Consider the following 21,222-nt stretch of genomic DNA (forward strand, 5'->3'; position numbering starts at 1 on the left):
TTGTGCATGTTTGAAAATTTCCATAATAAAAAGTGAAGAAAAAAGTGGGCGAGTTAATATCTATTGTTCCTCTTCTCTAAAAAAAAAAAAATCTAAATGAAATTGCTCCTTATTATACATGGTCCACAGTTGCTTTTCTTTTCTGTGATTGCTGGTTCTTGACAGAAAAATATCACCACCACCCTTGATTAGGAAAACACAGACTGAGTGTTTGCAGATATTTTTGTACAGGTGGGATCTACTTAACTCAATCCAATACTCAAAAGTCTTAACTTAATTAGAATCTAATTGCAAGATAATCTTCAGTGACAAAAAGGTTTCCCTGGTGTGTTTTAAAAAGGATTTAATGAATAAAAACTTGACTTGTGTGCTATTTTCTGGGACTCTGCCTATTGTAGAAATTGAGGTCCAGCATTTTTTTTTTTTACTGTAAATTTTGCCGCCTGTGTAGATATTTGCATTTGACTGCCTTTACTTTTTTTTTTTTTTTTTTTTTACAGATTTTATTTATTTATTTGACAGAGATTGCAAGTAGGGGTGGGGGGAAGCAGGCTCCCTGCCGAGCAGAGAGCCTAGCAGAGAGCCCAGTTCGGGGCTTGAGCCTGGGACCCTGGGATCATGACCTGAGCTGAAGGCAGAGGCTTAACCCACTGAGCCACCCAGGCACCACGACTGCCTTTACATTTGAAAGGGAAGGAAGCAGACCAGCATGGTCCCAAACGAAATAATGCAGGTTTTCTATTTCAATTTTCCTTCCCCAGAGAATGCAGATGATGTCGCAGAGCACGTTTTAAATTTAATAAATGAATCCCCCCCTCTGGATGAAGAAGAAACAAAGATTATTGTTTCTAAAGTATCTGATATTTCACAATGTGATGAGATAAGTATGAATCTAACCCAGATTGTATTACAAATAATCAATGCTGTTTTGGAAAAACAAAACAATTCAGCATCTGATCTGCATGAAGTGAGAAACGAGTAAGTACTAATGCTTTGATAAAATAAGTTGTTTTGTAAAATCTATAATATTTGTTATTCATTCCTTTGCCTACAGCCACCAGATTGTCAAGGTCAGGTAGCTGTGCGTGGAAAGCTGCGTTAGTATGACGCAGTGGGGTCATCCCATACAAGTCCCCATTGTGAAGGGATGCTTTGCAAGATTCGAATTCAAAATTCGAATTAATTGTAGCCGAGTTTCAAGTAAATAGTTGCCCCAAACCGAACCTCCACTCTATTTTCCCAGTCCTGGTGCTCCCCCAAGTTCTAGAAAATGCATCCACCCATTGCTGAAGCAAAAAGCTTGGGAATAATACTAGTTACCTCCTTCTACTTCACAGCCAGTCAGTAACCAAGTCTTGCAGGAGGCACTGGACATGAGGTTTTTAATCCCTGAAATACTCCTCAAACCCATCTACTTCCGTCCATCCCCAAACCCACTCCCACCTTTGTCCCAGCCTCATATCTCTCCACTGACCTTCTACAGTAACCTCCTAACTGGGCTCTCCCCACATCTTTTCACGCACATACCAGCTCATGTCATTCTCTTGCTTTAAAACCCCTCAGTGGCTTTCTGTTATACATGGAATAAAATCCAAATTTCTTGGCCTCTGACGCCATGCAGCGTCTGGCTGTACATACAACAACGTCATTTAATCTCGAGAACCACTTGCGAGAGGAGGGCCCACACAGTTAGAAATCAGAGGAGCTAAGCTTTAAACCGCAGCCTGTCTGACTCCAAAGCCAGTGCTCTGATTTGATAGTCCCTTCCACAGTATAAAGACAGTAATTAAAACAGAAGGAAAAGTCTGACATTGAGGACATCTCGCAAGGAGTATGGGTCTTAGATTACAGCGATAGGAATGCTCTCCTATCGCTGCGGTTCCTTGCAGAATTCTGAGGATAATCGAGCGTGTGGGTCACAAGATGGAGTTTTCTGGGAGGACAGCAAATCTGACGGTGGCCAGGCTGGCGTTGGCCATCCTGCGGGTGGACCACACGTTTGAAGGCATGGCGTTCGCCATTCGCTCCTATGAAGAAGGCACAGACCCCGAGGTGAGTCTACCTCCAGGAACTAAGAACCAATCAGGCAAGTCTTCATTCGCTGACTCCTTGGGGGAGAGAGGGGATACTTTTTAAAGGTTTTGGTCTTCGGGGGACCTCATGAAAATACAAATATCCCTAGAAACCTCAGAAGCCTAACAACTCAGTCAGAATGGTGTCCGTGAGGGGCACCTGGGTGGCTCAGTGGGCTAAGCCTCTGCCTTCGGCTCAGGTCATGATCTCAGGGTCCTGGGATCGAGTCCCGCATCGGGCTCTCTGCTCAGCGGGGAGCCTGCTTCCTCCTCTCTCTCTGCCTGCCTCTCTGCGTACTCTCTCTCTGTCAAATAAATAAAATCTTTAAAAAAAAAAAAAAGAATGGTGTCTGTGAGGTGTTCAGCAACACCATCTCTGGCCCCTGTGGCCCGAAATCATCTCACATGTTACTTCATTATTAGTTACCATTTCTAGAGTGCTTATCATATGTCGGGGCTCTGAGCTACTACCTGTGCGGATAAGGAAACAGAGTAGGTAAGTAACTTGCTCTACGACACACAGCCTAATGGCAGAGTCAGGATTCGAAGTTATGTCTGTCTGGCTTTAAAGTCTGGGCCCTTTCCATCACAGCACAATACCTCAGCCTTTGGCAGGCCACGGGCCACCAACCCCTGCAGGAAACAATTGGGAAGGGTACCATTTTTTTAAAAATTTATAGTTTAAAAAAATTATAAAATTTACATATGGGGAAATGCACAAATTATAAGTATCTGTTTTCTGGATTCTAACAGTTGCATATGTCTGTGTAACTCAAACCCCTATCAAGATACAGAATATTATTGTCACCCCCCAAATCCCCCTCCTGCCCCTTCCCAGTCAATCCCCACAGCTACGACCTCCCCTAGCAACCACTGTTCTGGTATCCTGCCACCATAGTTTTGCCTGTTCTAGAACTTGATACAAGTGGAATCATAAAATATGCACATTCTTCTGTTTCTGTAGTTTATTCTTTTTTATTGCTGAATAATATTCCATTGTATGGATATACCAAAGATCGTGTGTCTAGTCTGCTGTTGATGGACATTGGGATTGTTTTCAGTTTTTGGCTATTATGAATGATAAATACTGAACACTGATGTAACAGTCTTTGTGTAGACATATGTGTTCATATATCATGAGTAAATACCCAGGAAAGGGATCGCTGGCTCATAAGATGTAAGTTTAAGTTTGTAAGAACCTATCCTGCTGTTCTATAAAGTGGATCGTGGAGTGATTTTTCATTTTTTAAAAAATTGAAGTGTAGGGCGCCTGGGTAGCTCAGTCAGTTAAGCATCTACCTTCAGCTCAGGTCATGACCTCAGGGTCCTGGGACTGAGTCCACATCAGGCTCCTTACTCAGCAGGGAGATTGCTTCTCCCTCTCCCTCTGCCACTCCCCCTGCTTGTACTCTCTCTCTCTCTGACAAATAATAAATGAAATCTTTAAAAAAAATTAAATACAAGTATAGTTGACACACAATGCTACATTGGTTTTATTTTTCATTTTTAGAAAATATTTTATTTATTTATTTGACAGAGAGAGACACAAGAGTCCTTCAACTTTGTTCTTTTTCAAGATAGCTTTGGTTATTCTAGGCCTTTCCCGTGTCCATAGGAATTTTCAAACATCCTTATCAATTTGTACGAAAAGAAATGTGTTGAGAGTGATTGGGATTGAGTTGAAGCTATTGATTAATTTTGGGAGAACTGATTTCTCAGTAATATTAAGTCTTTTCATCCAGGAACATATACTCAGGTTGATTTTAATGTCCCTTAGCAATGTTTTGTACTTTATTTATTTATTTATTTATTATTTGAAGTTTTTATTTTCATTCCAGTTAGTTAACATACAGTGTTATATTAGTTTCAGGTGTACAATGTAGTGATTCAACACTTCCATACATCACCCTCTGCTCATCACAAACGTACTTACTCCTAGATGATAGACAGAGATAGACCTAGACCATCAACTTTATTTTTATATACTTCCAGCAAATAATTGAAAAATTATATTTAAAAAATTCCATTTGCAACAGCATCAGAAAACATAAAATATTTAGGAATAAATTTATTTATTTACACCCAGCGTGGAGCCCAACATGAGGCTTGAATTCATCATGGTGAGATCAAGACCTCAGCTGAGATCAAGAGTTGGACACTTAACTGACAGAGCCACACAGGTGTCCCTTTGTTTTGTAGTTTAAAGCAGAATAGTATCATTATGGGGGCGCCTGGGTGGCTTAGTGGGTTAAAGCCTCTGCCTTCAGCTCAGGTCATGATCTCAGGGTCCTGGGATCGAGCCCTGCAAAGGGCTCCCTGCTCAGCAGGGAGCCTGCTTCCCCCCACTCTCTCTGCCTGCCTCTCTGCCTACTTGTGATCTCTCTCTGTCAGCTAAATAAATAAATAAATCTTAAAAAAAAGAATAGTATCAGCATGTTTTAAAGTTTTAAGTGGAGCAGTATCACATGTCTTTTGTTAAATAAAAAAATAAAGTTGATAGTCTATGTCTAGATTTATGTCTATGTCTGTCTGTCTATCTGTGTATCATCATCTAATTTTGAATCCTATGAATTCGCTAATCTCACCCGTTAGTTGTAATGTCATCTGCCAGTAGAGACAGTTTAATGTCTTTCTTATTGATTTTTATTCATTTCTCCTATTAGTGCCTCCAATAAAATGCTGAATTGAAGTAGTTCAATTAACATCTTTGTCTTGTTCTTGATATCAGAAAAAAGTATTCACTATTTTCCCATTACTGTGATGTTAGCCATGTTTTTTTATTGTTGTTTTGTTTTTAGATCCCCCTTATTTGATTGAGGATACTACCTTCTCTTTCTAGTTTGCTGAGAGATTTTATTGTGATTGGTTGCCGAATTTTGTCAAAAAAAAATTTTTTTTTCCTGTATCGCTTGAAGCAATCGTTTGGCTTCTCTCCCTTATCCTTCTAATCCGATGAACTACACTGATTTTAGGATGTTAAACCAATCTTGCATTTCTGGAAGAAAACCTACTGGTAATGATGTATTATCATGTTTATATACTGCTATTTTCAACTTGCTTGTATTTTAAGTATTTTTACAGTAATGCTCATGAAGGATGCTGATCTAGAATTTTTTTCTAATTTTTTTCGGGCTTTAGATTTTTTTTTTTTTATCAGGCTTTAGATTAGGGTCATGCCAACTTCATAAAAGTGAGTTGGGAAATGGTCCCTGTTCTACTTTTGGAAAAAGTTTCTGTAATTTTGGTGTTATTCCTTCATCAAAGGCTTGATAGTTTCACCAGGAAACTCTCTGGGTCTAGAATTTCTCTGTGGAAAGTATTTTGATAGCAAACCCAATTAATTTAATGGATAGAGAGTCATTCAATGTTCTGATTCATCTTGTGTCTGTTTTGATTATTTATATTTTTTTGAGAATTTATTTCATCTAACTTATCAAGCTTGTTGACAACAGCTGTTCATAGTATTTCCTAATGATTTCTTAATGTCTGTATGATTTATAGGGGTGGTCAGCAAACTTTTTCTGTAAAAGGTAATAAACATTTCAGGCTTTGTAAGTCACAGGTAGTTTCTGTCTGACGAACATTTTTATTGTTTCTCTTTTTCTTCCTTCTTCCCTCTTCCCTTTCTCTCTTCCTCCCTCCATTCCTTCCTTCCATCGTCACATTCTTTTTTTTTTTTTTAAGATTTTATTTATTTATTTGACAGATGGGGATCACAAGTAGGCAGAGAGGCAGGCAGAGAGTGAGGGGGAAGCAGGCTCTCCGCTGAGCAGAGAGCCTGATGCGGGGCTCGATCCCAGGACTCTGGGATCATGACCTGAGCTGAAGGCAGAGACTTAACCCATTGAGCCACCCAGGCGTCCCCATCACATTCTTTATTTTTTTTAAAGATTTGTTTATTTGACAGAGAGAAATCACAAGTCGACAGAGAGGCAGACAGAGAGAAGGGGGAACAGGCTCCCTGAGAGCCCGATGCAGGGCTTGATGCTGGGCTCGATCCCAGGACCCTGAGATCATGACCTGAGCCGAAGCTAGAGGCTTAACCCACTGAGCCACCCAGGTGCCCCTGTCACATTCTTAAAAAAATAAAAAAGAAATATTAAATCTATTCTTAGCTTGAGGCATATGAAAACAAGCCTTGGGTAGGGTTTGTCCTGCTGACTAATTTATCAATCTCTCTTTAATTCTTGATAATTTTTTTTAGACTTTATTTATTTGTCAGAGAGAGAGAGAGTGAGAGCACGCAAGCAGGGGGAGCAGCAGGCAGAGGGAGAAGCAGGCTCCCCGCAGAGCAGGGAACCCAATTCGAGACTCAATCCCAGGACCCTGGGATCATGACCTGAGCCAAAGGCAGACACTTAACCGTCTGAGCCACCCAGGCATCCCAAATTCTTGATAAAGTTAACTTCTTCTCCTTTTTATTCCCTCTCAATCAGCATAACTAGAGATTTTTCAATTTTGTGGATCCTTTTTAAGAACCAACTTCATTAATTTTCTTTATCACTTGTTTTCTATTTTGTTACCATCTGCTTTAGCTTTATTATTTCCCTCTGTGCACTTACTTTGTGTTTATTTTGCTCTTCTTTATCTAGTTTCTTTTCTTAAGATTTTGTTTATTTATTTGACATAGAGAGGGAGAGAGCGCAAGCAGGGGGAGGGGCAGAGGGAAAGGGAGAAGCAGACTCCCTGCAGAGCAGGGAGCCTGATGTGGGGCTCCATCCCAGGACCCACAGATTATGACCTGAGCTGAATGAAGGCAGACGCTCAACCATCAGAGCCACCCAGGCACCCCCTTTATCTAGTCTCTTAAGGTGGATCCATGGGCCATTGGATTTAGATGTTTCTTCTTTTCCAATATAATCATAAAAAGCTATAAATATCTTGCAAAGCAATTTCAGCTGTGATCTGCAAATTTTGATGTTGTATTTTCTTTTCATTTCTTTTTCTTTCTTTCTTTCAGAAAGAGAGAGGGAACATGAGCAAGGGGAGGGGCAGAGAGAGAGGGAGAGAGAGAATCCCTCAAGTGGGCTCTGAGTGGAGCCCAACTCAGGCTTGATCCCACCACCCAAGATCATGACCTGAGCCAAAACCAAGAATTGGTCCATCAATCGACTGAGCCACCCAGCACCCTGATATGCTGTATTTTCATGAGCAGTCAGTTCAGAATATTTCCTGCTTTCTTCTTTGATCTGTGGATTATTCAGAACTATGTTTTTTCAGTCCCAAATATTTGAGGAACATCCAAGACTTATCGTTGTTGATTTCTTGTTTATTTCACATGGATAACAGAATGTACTCAGAATAATTTCAATCCATTTAAACCTGTTGAGACTTGTTTTATGACCCAGTGTGTGATCTATTTTGATGTTTCATACACTTGAAACACTTCGTGTATTCTACTGTTATTGGATTTCATCCTATAAATATCGATTAGATCTCAAAGGGGTCCATAATATTACTCAGATCATCTAAGTCTTCACTGATTTTTTTCTTAGTTGTTTCCTAGTTTAGAGAGGTGTTAAAATCTCTGACGTTGATTGTGAAATTATCTATTTCTCCCTTTAGTTGTATCAAATTTTGCTTTATTTTGGGGCTCTGCTATAAGGTGACTATACATGTATGTTGTTATGTCTTCCTCATAATAACTTTAATACTAACTTATTTATCATTATGAAATAGTTCTCTATTTCTGGTAATATTCTTTGTCTTGAAGTCCATTTTATCTGGTATATATATATATATATATATATGTATATATATATATATATTTGCTCCCACTTACTTTCTATTTCTTCATATTTAAAGTATACTTCTTGTAGATAGCATACAGTTTGTGTTTCACTTCTTTATCCATCCTGAAAATATCTGCCTTTGAATTAAAGTGTATAATTCTTTTAACATTTAATGTATTTTTTGATCTGGTTGGATTTAGGAGTACCGTTTTATTTTATTTTCTACCTGTCCCTTCTGGTTTTTGTTCCTCTTTTCCTGATGCCTTTTCATTTATTTTAATATTTATTACAATTGAACTTTAATTTTTTACTAACTCCTTAGCTACACTATTTGCATTGTTTTCTTGATGGTTGCTCTAGAGATTATAATATGCATCCTTTTATTTTTATAGTCTGCTTCAAGGCAACATTGTACCAATTCATGTAAAACACACAAACTTTGACCATACACATCCATTTACACCCTCTGGGTTTTATGTTATAGTTGTCATATATATTACATCTAAGATCAGAACCCCCACAAGACAATGTTATCATCATTGTTTTAAGAGTCTTGTGAAATTGAAAGAAAAAATAGTCTCCTATATTTATGTAGATATTTATAATTTTCAATATTCTTCCTTCTTCCCTAAAGGTCAGAGTTCCATCTGGTAATATTTCCCTTCAACTTGAAGAAATTTACTTAGAATTTCTCTTAGTACAGGTCTGATGGTGATTAATTTTCTTAATTTTCATTTATCTGAGAATGTCTTTATTTTGCCTTTATTCTCCTTTTTATAATATTTATATTTCTTTTAAAGAACACAAGCAGAGGAAGGGGCCGAGGGGGAGGGAGACACAGATTCCCCTCTGAGTGTGGAGGCCAACGCGATGTGGGGCTGGATCCCGCGACTCTGAGATCATGACCCTGAGCCGAAATCAAGAGCCGGATGCTTAACTGACTGAGCCACCCAGGCGCTCCCTCTCTGATTGTTCTCAGTGTTTTCTTTGTTTCTTTGCAGTTTAGCATTATGTGTGTAGGTGTATTTTTCTCTGCATTTCTCCTGCTTGAGGTTTGCTGAGATTTCTGAACCTGTAAATTTATGTCTTTTATCAAATTTGGGGAATTTTCCATCTTTATTTCTTTTTTTAAAAAAAGATTTTATTTATTTATTTGACAGAGATCACAAGTAGGCAGAGAGGCAGGCAGAGAGAGAAAGGGAAGCAGGCTCCCTGCTGAGCAGAGAGCCTGATGCGGGGCTCCATCCCAGGACCCTGGGATCATGACCTGAGCCGAAGGCAGAGGCTTTAACCCACTGAGCCACCCAGATGCCCTTTACTATTTATTTTTCTGAGACTGTAATTTCTACTGATTTTTCTCCAAGTTCACTGATATCTGTTATCTTCATGTTACTCTTAGACCCATCCAATGCAATTTAAACATTTTTGATACTATATTTTTTGTTCTAGAATTTCCATTTTTGTCCTTTTTCTGCTTGCTTCTCCGCTGGTATTTTTTCTTTTTGTTTTAATTGCAAGCATATTTTCGTTTAAATACCTGAGCATAATTACACCAGCTGCTTCAAAATCCTTGTTTGTTGGCTCCAACATTATGGTCATCTGCAGGTTAATCTCCCCTGATTGTCTTTTCACTTCAAAATGAGTCACATTCAGTCTTCCTTCACACATGGGTAAGTTTGAATTATGTCCTGGATATTGTGAATGTTATGTTGCGGAAATTCCGGATTCCGCTTTATTCTTTGGAAGACGACTGACTTTTGTTATACCAGGCAAAAGACTCCGTTGGAACTGAACTGCAGATTCCATCTCTTGGATGGCGGCCTAAATCTCAGTAAAGTTTCTTTATCCTTAGTTGGAGTCTGTCTTGTACGTTAATGGTTCAGAGGCCAGGCAGAGTCTATACTCAGAATTATGTCTCCTCCTGGTGGGGTGCCTGGGTAGCTCAGTAGGTTAAGTGTCTAACTTCAGCTCAGGTCATGATGCCCGGGTCCTGGGATCCAGCCCAGCATGGGCTCCCTGCCGGGTCTGCTTGTCTGCATCTCCCTCTGCCCCCTCACGCTGTGCTAGGTGCACCTGGGTACTCTCTCTCTCAGATAAATACATCTTAAAAAAAAAAAAAAAGAGTTTTGGCTCCTCCCGTCTAGCTTCCTCTTTCCCATAATTCCCTGCTCCTCCCCTGACCCTGCAGAGTTTCCAGTGACAGGTTGTGGTTACCCTGACCTTTGTTTTATGGTTCTTCATGTCACTACGACTGCAGGTTTTCTATCAGAATTTTGAGTGTTCTTCACAACATTAGTTTCACCTTGCCATCAGGTCAAAAGCTGTAAAAATAGATAACTCTCCTTGTAATGTTACCTTTTTCCAAGTCTCTGCTCTGGTCCGGAATCGGCCTGCTTTTGTTCATTTCCCAGTGCTTTCGAGTTGTGATTATGTCGTATTGTTGTCGCGCACAAGAGGGTCAAGTCCATTCAGAGCTACTCAGTCTTGCCAGAGGCAGATGCTGACTTCCCATTGTATTTTGGTTACATATGGGGTTTTCTTTTATAGACTTTGGGGGAGAAGCAAGTCAACCAACCCCAATCACATTCTTGGTACCAAACTGCTTTCATATTGAAGCTAAATCAGAACTTCTCCGGGCTGCCTGGGGGGCTCAGTGGGTTAAGCGTCTGCCTTTGGCTCAGCTCATGATCCCACGGTCCTGGGATCGAGCCCCGCATCAGGCTCCCTGCTCAGCGGGAAGCCTGTTTCTCCCTCTCCCACTCCCCCTGCTTGAGTTTGCTTTCTCACTGTGTCTTTCTCTGTTGGATCAATAACTAAAATCTTAAAGACAATCAGAACCTCTCCACAGTCCTTCATTGCCTTAGTGGAGTTTATTTGTGCTGGCCAGAAGAGTCATATTGCTTTAGGGTTCACAAATAATTTTTTAAAATATTGTAAACTCTTATCTCCCCCACTTCCACAGCTGGCTAGGTAATAGTTCCTTGATCGACCACACGGATAATGGGGGAAATGGAGGTCCAAATTACACATGTCTTTGTTCAACCTTATCCCAGCTGTGTGACCCTAGGCAAGTCTCTTAACCTCTCTGAGCCACCATTTCCTGATATCATACAACATACATTTCAGGGCTAATACATGAGTGAACACATGTAAAGGTACCCATATACCCTGTCTTGCCTGGTAGAGTCCAAGAGTTTCACTCTCAAAAATGTTCTAATACTTATAAAATACTATTACCAATCAAATCAGTGAATTTCCCTACTATCGAGCCTCTAGCAGAATTCCTAAGGCCTTACTGCTTTACTTCCCTATCTTTTCAACAAAAGCATTGCCCAGTAAAATACGGGGCAATGCCTAATGCTATTGTATTGGTTTTTGGTTTCATTTTTTCCCCCTCTCAGAACTGTGTGGTTGAAGGGGGTCTACTTTCAAAGACTGGCCTTTATTTCCGAGAATTAGGGCAAATCCCCTGATTTGTCATTCCCCTTTCCACCTCTATACATACCCAGGAGCAAATAGACCAGAGATAAGTTTGGGAAGAAAAATAGGTGTGTGTGTGTGTGTGTGTGTGTGTGTGTGTGTGTGTGTACATAAAATGTGTTGCATACAGGGTACCTGGGTGGCTCAGTCGTTAAGCCTCTGCCTTCAGCTCAGGTCATGATGTCAGAGTCCTGGGATCTAGCCCTGCATCGGGCCCCCTGCTCAGCGGGGAGCCTGCTTCTCCCTCTCCCACTCCCCCTGCTTGTGTCCCCTCTCTGTCAAAAAAATAAATAAAATCTTTCAGAAAAAAGGTGTTGCGTAGCTTGTGCAACTAGTTCCCACCCTTCAGCCCTACAGCGTGATGCTCTGGGGGTTGACGCTGGGGTTGGGGTGGGAGGAGGGGGTGGTTCGGGCTCATGGGTGATGATTCCAGTTTCCCCTTCCCTCCTTGTCTTGGCAGATTTACCTGGGCGAGGTCCCTCTGGGAAGGATTTTGGCTTCCATATATTTGCCTAAATCACTGAGGGAGAGAATTCCTGTTAGCAACTTACAGACCATCTTGTTTAATTTTTTTGGCCAAACTTCACTCTTTAAGGTAAGTTCTTGCCTCTGGAAACTGTCATGAGCTGACATATGGTGACTCATTGTAATTATGAGCTCTTGCTATTTTCATGATGTTCTGTTTATTTTAGAATATGCTCTCTGATTTATTCTGCAAGTCTCCTGGCACAACCCCGGCCCTCAACATGAATCAATGTCTTCTTTAATGATGTTCCCAGTTTTTTAAATTTCACAGCTTCTCGGCTCTGCAAGGGACCTTACAGATCCTGTGGTGACCAGACAGAGACCTCAGGATGGTTTTAAAACCAGAAAAGGACAGCAAGTCCTCTTGATGAGTGTTGTTCCAACTTGTTCATGCTTTCTTCCCGAATCTTCCTTGGTTACTCTGAGCCTCCACGCCCATCGTTTTGGGCCAACTCATTTGAAGCTGAGCAGTGGCCAGTAGGACACTTGCCCTAGAGCATGTGTCACTCCTTCCCACCGCTTTCACAGAACCTTCTCTGAGGGCTCCAGTCCTCACCCATTTTTAAAACCAAGAGAGAGTATGATGTGGTGGTTATGGGCATGGATCTGGGACCGGCTGAATTTAAAGCCGGCTGTGCCATAGTCTAGCTGTGGGGCCTTGGGTGGGTTACCCAACCTCCAAGGGCCTTGTGTAGAATAGGATAATAACAGTGCCTCACTGGGCTGTTAAGGATTAAAGGAGTTAATACACAGAAAGTGCTTAGAACATTGCCTAGCATGTCATAATCACCGGGTAACTGTTTGCGTCCCTATTATTATTTGCCTCTTTGGGGGCTGTGCCTAATAAAAGGTTCATTCATTCGGCCCACTCTGTCCCATGTAGCTGTTGGGAAGACAGCAGCCAGAGATAGCATGAAATGGTTGATGATCACTATTAATTGTTAATGTTCACACTTTATTATCTCATTTAATTACGAGGAACCTTGACTCAAAGAGTGGTGTGGTCTGAATGTTTGTGTCCCCCAGAGTTCATGCACTGACATCCTAACCCCCGAGATGATGGTATTAGGAGATGGAGCCTTTGGGAGGGGATGAGTTCATAAGGGTGGGGCCGTCATAATGAGATGAGTCCCCTTATTCAAGAGGCCCCAGAGAGCTTGCTTGACCCTTCCTCCGTGTGAGGATACAGCCGGAAGCTGCCCTCTCTGAACTGGAAAGCAAGCCTTCACCAGAGCCTGACCACGTAGGCACCCTGATCTTGGACTTCCAACTTCCAGAGCGGGGACAAAGATGTTTCTGTTATTTAGAAGCCGCTCAATCTGATATTTTGTTCTAACAGCTTGAACGGACCTAGACGAAGAGGCTAAGTTATTTTGCTCAAGGTCACACAGCTACAAGTGGCATAACTAGTAATCAAATCTGGGCTGTCTGACTCCAAAGTTCAAGTTTTTAAGAGATCCATACATTAACACCCATGTGTATTTGCGTTTTTTAGAGAGGCTATCCAAAGGAATGAATTTATAATGGTCAAATATACAGAGAGTTATTGCAGGGAGATTGCACCAGGCCAACTTAAATATACCACATACCAACTCAAATATAACACATTGTCTCCAGTTCTATCTGTAGGATGTCCTGTTCTCCTGGAATTCTCTAGCGGCTCCCCTTTCTATGTATATTCTATTTATTCCTGTGGGTTCAGCTCAAATCCCACCCAGAAAGTCTGCCTGGAGTTCAAGAGCCCCTGCTTTCCTCCACACCCACCGCTTGCACTCTTGTCTTCTGTATCCACCTAGTCTCTAGTCCGGTTTCCCTAAGTAGACTGGCAGATGTCGTAGGTCAGACATGTTCTATTTCCATGGCCCTGGCACAGGGCTAGGTATCCAACATGTTTTCAGTAGATACATATTTATTAAGCCTTGTTTTTAATTGGAAAAAATTGGTTAGACTGGGGACAAGACAGTGACCAAAAACTTTAATAAAAAGGAAGAATGTGGTTCATAGCACTCTGATCCTTTTGGTAAACTTGAAATTTCTCTGTCTCATTTGCTATACCATTCATTATTTTTGTCTTAATTTCTCTCCTTGAGAGAGCTGTGCTTGTCGCATAGAAGAGAAGATAAACTTATTTTGCATAGATTTCACACCTAATAAGTAATTTTTATTCACTAACATCTTCCACGGAAGGAGATTAAAGATCTTTGACAAAATTAGCCTACGGACGTCACAGTGCCAGATAATGGATTAGAAGTAGCCTGCCGTCACATTCAGAACCGGAAGGGCCCTCGTAACTCTTAGTGGCCCGTCTCATTTTACCAATGACCATGTTGAGACTCAGAGAGGGGAAGGCACCTGCTAGAGGTGAACACAAGGTATTCAGTCGGTCACACAGTTATTACTCAACCAGCAAATAGTGATCGAGATCCTGCTAGGGGTCTTGTGTCGTGCTGGGTGGTGGAGCTACAACAGCGAGCTACAGAGACATGGTGTGGGTCCTCATGGAACTTTCGGTGTGAGCGGGGGAGAACAGATACCGACAGATTCTAACCTTGAAGGGGATGACCTTGAGCCTGGGTCTGGTGCCACTGATCAATGGGGAGGGAGTGCTTATAGGAGATGCCTCCCTTTAACTACCTTTCCCCCTAAGTCCCAAGTTAGCCTTGCTTTCACGTCGCTTCCTCTGATCTTTTTATCAAAATCTTAACAGCTACTGCAATATTTTACTTTAATGCTTGATAAGGGGAGGCCAGCTGGTTCCGTCAGTGGAGCGGGCGACCCTGGATCTTGGGGTTGTGAGTTCCAGCCCCACGTTGGGTGTAGAGATGACGTAAAAATAAAATATTGAAAAAAAATTTGTTGAGAAGACACCGCTCTTGGAAAACACTTACCTCCTCCACCACGAGAGGAGGGTCTGTAGAAGGACAAAATGTTAGGCAAGTACAATATGGCACAGGGGCTCTGGGAGCATAGTGGAAAGATTGGGGAGATCAGGAAAGACCTAGAGAGGTGTGAGCCAGAACCCAAGGTTGAGTAGAAGGTAGGAGATAAAAGGGGCAGGGAGAAGTGTGGAGGAGGGCTTCCGGTAGAGGGAACAACTTCTCTAAAAGGTTCAAAAGTGAAACAGGTGAAACTTGAGACTTGAGCCAAAGTGTGGAAGAGGGAGAAATGATGTAGCACCTTTTACTGCGTGGCTGCCATTTTGTATGGAAGAGAAATAAAACCAGAGGACAGGTTAATTAAGTCCTGGGTTGTGGTATGTTTCCCCTCTTTTGGCATTTCCACTCCGGAAAGCTGTATCTCTTCCCAAGTTGAAAAGATTGGTTGATGTCCACTGGTCCACTTTTCTTCCTGTTATCAGTGTACCAGAGGGGAAGTGATTTTAAGGAACAAGAGGGCTTGGGCTAGCGCTTGGTCTTTGGATGGTCATCTGGGGCCCTGGGCACCATATTGTGCTGTAGATCCACCTCGGCCTCAGGCCACCGCACAGGAATTTCTCTGGGAAGAGAGCGTGGAACCACCAGGCTGGCTTTAGAGGAACAGAGCTGGTCAGGAATGGGAAGGGAGTAGCTTCCTAGCGGAAGCCCAGGCTGTGTTCACAGTTACCTAGTTCTCAGGGGCTTCAGGGCTCAGAAATTGAAGCGCCGGGCATCTTCTGAAAATGGCCCAGCAGGCTCTTCAAGGAACATCATCTGGTCTCACCTCATCTAGGCTTTCTTGGCAAGTCCTCAGAGGACTTTCTCCCCAGCCCTCCTGTCCTGTGCCGGCCTCACCTCTTGTCTCTTCACACGTGCCCCAGAAGAGGCAATCTCCCAGCTGCCTCGCCCCTGGGGCCTTGGCCTGTGGCCCTTTGGCCCTGAGAATTAGCAAGTTGCCACATCCTAACAGCTACATTCTATGGGATCTCCTTTGAACCAATATTTATGAAGCGTCCTTGCGCCATCGTGCCCTAGCTGTGGGATCTTTGCCCAAGCCTTTGAGCCTCCCCAACCTTCTGTTTATCCAGAAAATGTGTATATTGTTTCAGTGAGGACTAAAGAGAGTGTATGTGGAAAGCACCCAACAATGTAACCGGCTCGCTCTGGGTGCAAGACGAAATGCTTGCTCTATGTCCAGCCATGGGTGTGGGGGGGGGGGGGAGAGAGACACGAGGTCACGTGACATCTCTGCTCTGACCTCAGATCTCACAGTTCCCCAGGGAGGAGATGATGGCCCTCAGAAACTTATTTCAACCTGGATGTTTAGCCTCCTGCTTCCAGCTTCAAGGGGGAGGAGCAAAAGAGTGGCTTATAACTAACCCATGACAAATTTATGTTTCTTAGGGGGAGGGGCCCCTCTAAAAGTAAGTACGGGTGGTTAGGAGTTAGAGCTAAGATACGTTGTGAAATGTCAGGGTTCGGAGTTTATGGAAGTAGGGAATGGTTTCACCTCACGCCTAGTGAGGTACTGAGTAGCAAGTACCAACAAAGTAACAGCAAAGCCGATGCTTGATGGATATATATTTGGATGTAGGGCTCGGGTTAGTGAATGGTTCCAGCTTGGTCGACTCCAGACCTTATGTGAAAACAGGAGATGAGCTAAATGACATCTAAAACTTTTTCTCAGGGGCCACCTAGCCGGCTCTGTCAGTAAAGCATGCAATTCTTGATATCGGAGTCGTGAGTTCGAGCCTCCAGTGGGGTGTAGAGTTTACTTAAAAAAGAAGTAAAATAATAAAAATAAATGAATAAATACAAATAAAAATTTTTCTTCAGCTTGTGATTTTATTTTCTGTATTTCTGTACCTCCTGCCATGCATTAGTAACTCTGAACTGATTGTTGACATGCCAGAAATTGGGGATTTATAAGCTGAACTCTTCGTTATGTCTCACCCACAGACCAGAAGCGTCACTAAAGCACTAAGCACCTTCGTGGTGAGTGCCAGCGTTTCAGACACATCCCTTGAAAACTTGGCTGAGCCGGTGGTTATCGCTCTGCAGCATGTTGAAGGAAACCAGGTAGTGTACCCTTTTTCATCTCAGGATAGGAAGGACTCTGAAACCCTCCTTGGGCTTTCTGTTAAAAATAATGGAGTAGTGGGGCACTTGGTGGCTCAGTCAGTTAAGCATCTGCCCTCAGCTCAGGTCATGATCCCAGGGTCCTGGGATCGAGTCCCGCATCCAGCTCCTGGCTCAACAGGGAGCCTGCTTCTCCCTCTCTCTCTGCCTGCCGCTCCCCTAGCTCATATGTGCTCTCTCTCGCTTTGTGTGTGTCCAGTAAATAAAATCTATAAAAACTGGGCTATTTAACAGATGTGGTTCTAAGACTTAAAGAAGATCATCCCATTTTAGGCAGTAGAGGTGTGTTGTAGTTGAGGCCTTCTAGACATAATGCCATGGCTTAAAGGGATAAGTAGTAATGGTGGGCTTCTAGCACAGTGACAGATCGGCAGAGGACTGACTAGGGCAGGTGGACGTTTTGGTGGTCCCATTACACGAAATGATATTGAATTCCATTTGTTTTTGAGTGAGGCAAAAAATTTAAAATAATTGAACATTTTGATCCTTTTGAATTGCCACTAAGAGCATTAAAATATGTATTAATTATCACCAACGAATTAAAACCATAGTCATATGGCATAACATACGGAATATATTACTAAATGATCAAATTTAGCTGTCGTATAAGAATGAACTACTATTCCATTCTTTGATGTTAATGTATGTCCAGTGTGAAGTCTTAATAGCTTCCTTCATTCCCAATTGAAACGACCATATGGTACAGCATATTTTTCACAGGTCTTAATTCTAGGAGGGGAGGAGGAAGGGTGGGAAAGGGATGTAAGAAACACCAGATACCAAAGAAACATGTTAGATGGATAAGATATCTCAATTCCAACACAGGCCCCAGCTCTCCAAGCATCCTCCAACAACCAAATTCCAAAGTTCTGCAAGGAACACCTACCCCACATTGGACCTGCCCTGACCTCTCATGGCCTCCTCCTGGGCCTTGTACCAGGAGGGTGTGGCAAATTCCTCTGTTACCAGATATTTGTGTGTATGTGTGTACACACTGAGTTTTATCGTAACAAAGCAACTTGTACACTTTTAATATTTAAAACCAAGCATCACCTTGGGGCCCCTGGGTAGCTCAGTCGGTTAAGCATCTGACTTTAGCACAGGTCATGATCCTGGAGTCCTGGGTCTGAGCCCCATGTTGGGCTCCTCGCTCAGTGGGGAGTCATCTTGGCTCTCTCCCTATGCCCCTCCCCCAGTCCGTGCTCTCTCTCAAATAAATAATAAAATCTTAAAAAAAAAAAAAAAACAAAACCCTGAGCATCATCTTTCCTTTGCAGTGAAACAAACAAACAAATGGAAGAATAAACAGGAACAAAGATATAATAATGTCAATTCCAAGTAATATCCTACAGGTACTGCTAATTCTCCCATTCAGTGGCAGGGCTCAAGTCACCATTAGGAGAGAATTTTACTTTAAAATTGCCATCTTGGGGGCACTTGGGTGGTTCAGTGGGTTACACCTCTGCCTTTGGCTCAGGTCATGGTCTCAGGGTCCTGGGATCGAGCCCCGCATCGGGCTCTCTGCTCAGCGGGGAGCCTGCTTCTCCCCTCTCTCTCTGCCTGCCTCTCTGCCTACTTGTGATCTCTGTCTGTCAAATAAACAAAATCTTTAAAAAAAAATAAAGTTGCCATCTTAAACTGCAAGGATGTCCATTAAACATCACAACTGAAGATATCGGAGGAGAAGCCATGTGGTCAGAATGCCCACTTAACTCACCCACACATCTCAAACCCAACCTTTGGTGACCTTCTATAATCCCATTTTAAAATTTTATTTTATTTTTTTAAAGGTTTTAATTATTTTAGAGAGAGAGTGTTGGAGAGAGAGAGAGTATGAGCATGAGCAGAGGGAGGGGCAGAGGGAGGGGCAGAGGGAGAAGCAGAGTCCCTGCTGAGCAGGGAGCCTGATGGGGGACTCGATCCCAGGATCCTGGGAGCAAGACCTGAGCCAAAGGCAGATGCTCAACCAACTGAGCTACCCAGGTGCCCCTGTACCTCATTTCTAATTTTTTTTCTTTTTTTTTAACCAAGAGAAAGTAGACAGATGCGTGTTGGTCAATACTGTCCCTACTCCATACTCAAGTAGAGACGCTGTAATCTCTGAGCCCAATATCCAGAGAAAGGAGGAAAACTGGAACTCGAGGCACCCCCACTCATGGGTCCCACACCCTTCAGTTTCCAGCAGAGGTAGGGGAGCAGAAAGGTTTCCTTTTTTTCCCACAGAGCATGGTGGTATTCATTCCAGAATGTTTGTGTTGAGACAGGAAGGGATAAACATGAATATGGAACAGAAAGGATAGAGATTCTTTCCCCACTGTATTCTGCTTGAGGCATTTCCCCCCAAAATAAGTTGAGAACCATGGTATAGATGGAGAGAGGAAATACTTGAAAAAACAGGACAAATGGGCACAAGATGGGGGGTGGGCTGCAACTTGCTGCCAAGGACTGGAGAAAATTTTAAAAAGAAGGTTGGGATGCATGATTGTTCCATGACTCAGTTTCTCCTTCCTCCTCCTATCCTACCTCCCCTCATCCTCTTCTTCATCTCCTTCACCTTCATCCTCCTCCCCTTCATCAATATCTTCCAATCCTCCTTCTTCATCATCACCTACTTCTCCTTCCCCTCCTTCATCATCCATATCGAGAACAAAGTAGTGCGGTCATGGATTTGGCCAAGTATTATCTTCAATGACCTCTGCTGGTTCATCTGCACCGGCATTGGAATCATCAGGAAACCGGCGGGAAGAAGCTCTCTGGCTCGTCATGCAGTCTCTTCCTGCTGACTCCATTCTGTTTTGGACCTACACGTTTCATCAAATCCTTTCTGGATTTCCATTTGATTTCAGTGGACTTGGAAGACGAAATCACCACTCTCGGTCAGATGAAATTCTTTGGAGAGAACTTTATTTTTGAAGGAAAGGTTTTCATCAAAGTAAAAATCTGTTCCGAAACCTACCTAATTTCGTATCTTCAAATTCTGTCACCTCGGCTCAGCATTTCTTCATCCCCCTCCCTGAGCAGTGCAGACACCTGTGGATGGTTGACTCTTGGCCATCAGTTCCGACCTTTTCTGAAAAACGTGGTTGGTGGAGTTTGTTATATTTCTGTTCTAGTTTCAAGATCTCCATGCTGGGTTGTTCATAAGTCTGTCTATTTCCTTTTGTACTTCATCGGTATGTGCAATTGTTTCCTGCTGCTCTTTTTCTCCCTTTAGCAAGTGCTCAGAGGTCAACAGCTCCTCTGGCCTAGGGGCAGGAGGCGGACTCTCTTTCTTCATCTGAGGCAGGAGCAAAGACTGCCATTTTGGGGCCATGCTGTGAGGAAGGTCCATGGAACAAAGTCAGACGCACGTCTGGAAGATGTTCTGATTACTCTTACGTTACCAAATATTGTATTTACTTATTTGTTTGTTTGTTTATGTATTAATTTATTTTAAAGATGTTATTTATTTATTTGAGGGAGAGAGAGAGCACACACAAGCACGGGGAGGAGCAGAGGAAGAGGGAGAGAAGTAGACTCTCAGCTGAGCACAGAGCCTGACGTGGGGCTCGATCCCAATAGCCTGAGATCATGACCTCTGCTGAAACCAAGAGTCAGACGCTTAATCAACTGAGCCACCCAGAAGCCCATACCAAGCATTTTAAAGGACACATACTAGACCACCATGCAATAGTATGCTGTTTTCTCACTTATAAACCCCAAGTCACTTGGGGTTAGTCTTAACGCCAACTCGCAAATGGTACAAGTATGTGTGTGTGTGTGTGTGTGTGTGTGTGTGTGTCTGTCTGTCTGTCTGTCTACTGTTTGTAAAAACATCGAGAAGAAAATGCTTCTGTGTACTCATCATTGTGTGGTAACTATCACAAGAAAAGGTGTTTACCTCTGATTTTTCTTTTTTCTAGAATTATGATCGAGTTCACTGTGCCTTTTGGGACTTTGGGAGTAACAGTAAGTATTTTTCTGAGCAAGCTTTGTCTTCAGCTCTCAATGAGCCTTTGCCCCTGACCATTTTCCTAGTTGGCAGTTGGATGAGAGGGAGCCGTACTGTCTTACCAGACCCTACAGAGAACTCTGACTGACCAAGATATGAATATGAGGTTTATATGTAGTTAGGGCAGGGGGGGTTAAAAAAAAAAACCTTTCTTTTTGATAAGAGACTTATTTGGGGGATCAGAAAAATCATACAACTTGAGAATAAGGGGATTTGGAAGACCCGGTGGCGGGTAGCCTTGAGCTGTTTGAAGCAAGTTGAGAAATGAACACCTGGCTCTCCAGCTGTGTTTTCCTGTGGAGATTTGCAACATCTACTATCTTCTTCCCTTTTTCCCTCATCTCCTCTAGACTGACTGTGTGACCTTG

At 42.6% G+C, this 21,222-nt stretch overlaps 1 protein-coding gene and 1 pseudogene across 2 annotated transcripts in view; one reads left to right on the forward strand and one right to left on the reverse strand.

Moving 5' to 3' along the window:
* LOC308337488 (adhesion G-protein coupled receptor G4-like) overlaps positions 1-21,222 on the forward strand; it is a gene marked incomplete at both ends in the record, with an annotated part of 72,139 nt that overhangs the window by 15,945 nt on the left and 34,972 nt on the right. The window contains 5 exons of the mRNA XM_080795580.1: positions 762-978; positions 1,890-2,052; positions 11,745-11,879; positions 16,684-16,803; positions 20,766-20,811. Coding sequence (XP_080651706.1) covers positions 762-978; positions 1,890-2,052; positions 11,745-11,879; positions 16,684-16,803; positions 20,766-20,811 — 681 coding nt within the window. The remainder of the gene's footprint in view (positions 1-761; positions 979-1,889; positions 2,053-11,744; positions 11,880-16,683; positions 16,804-20,765; positions 20,812-21,222) is intronic.
* On the reverse strand, positions 19,383-20,176 carry LOC308336985 (protein SET-like; annotated as a pseudogene). The gene has a single exon. The product of its transcript is annotated as a protein SET-like (transcript).

Source organism: Martes martes (genome assembly GCF_963455335.1).
Source record: "Martes martes genome assembly, chromosome: X".
Lineage (NCBI taxonomy): Eukaryota > Metazoa > Chordata > Mammalia > Carnivora > Mustelidae > Martes > Martes martes.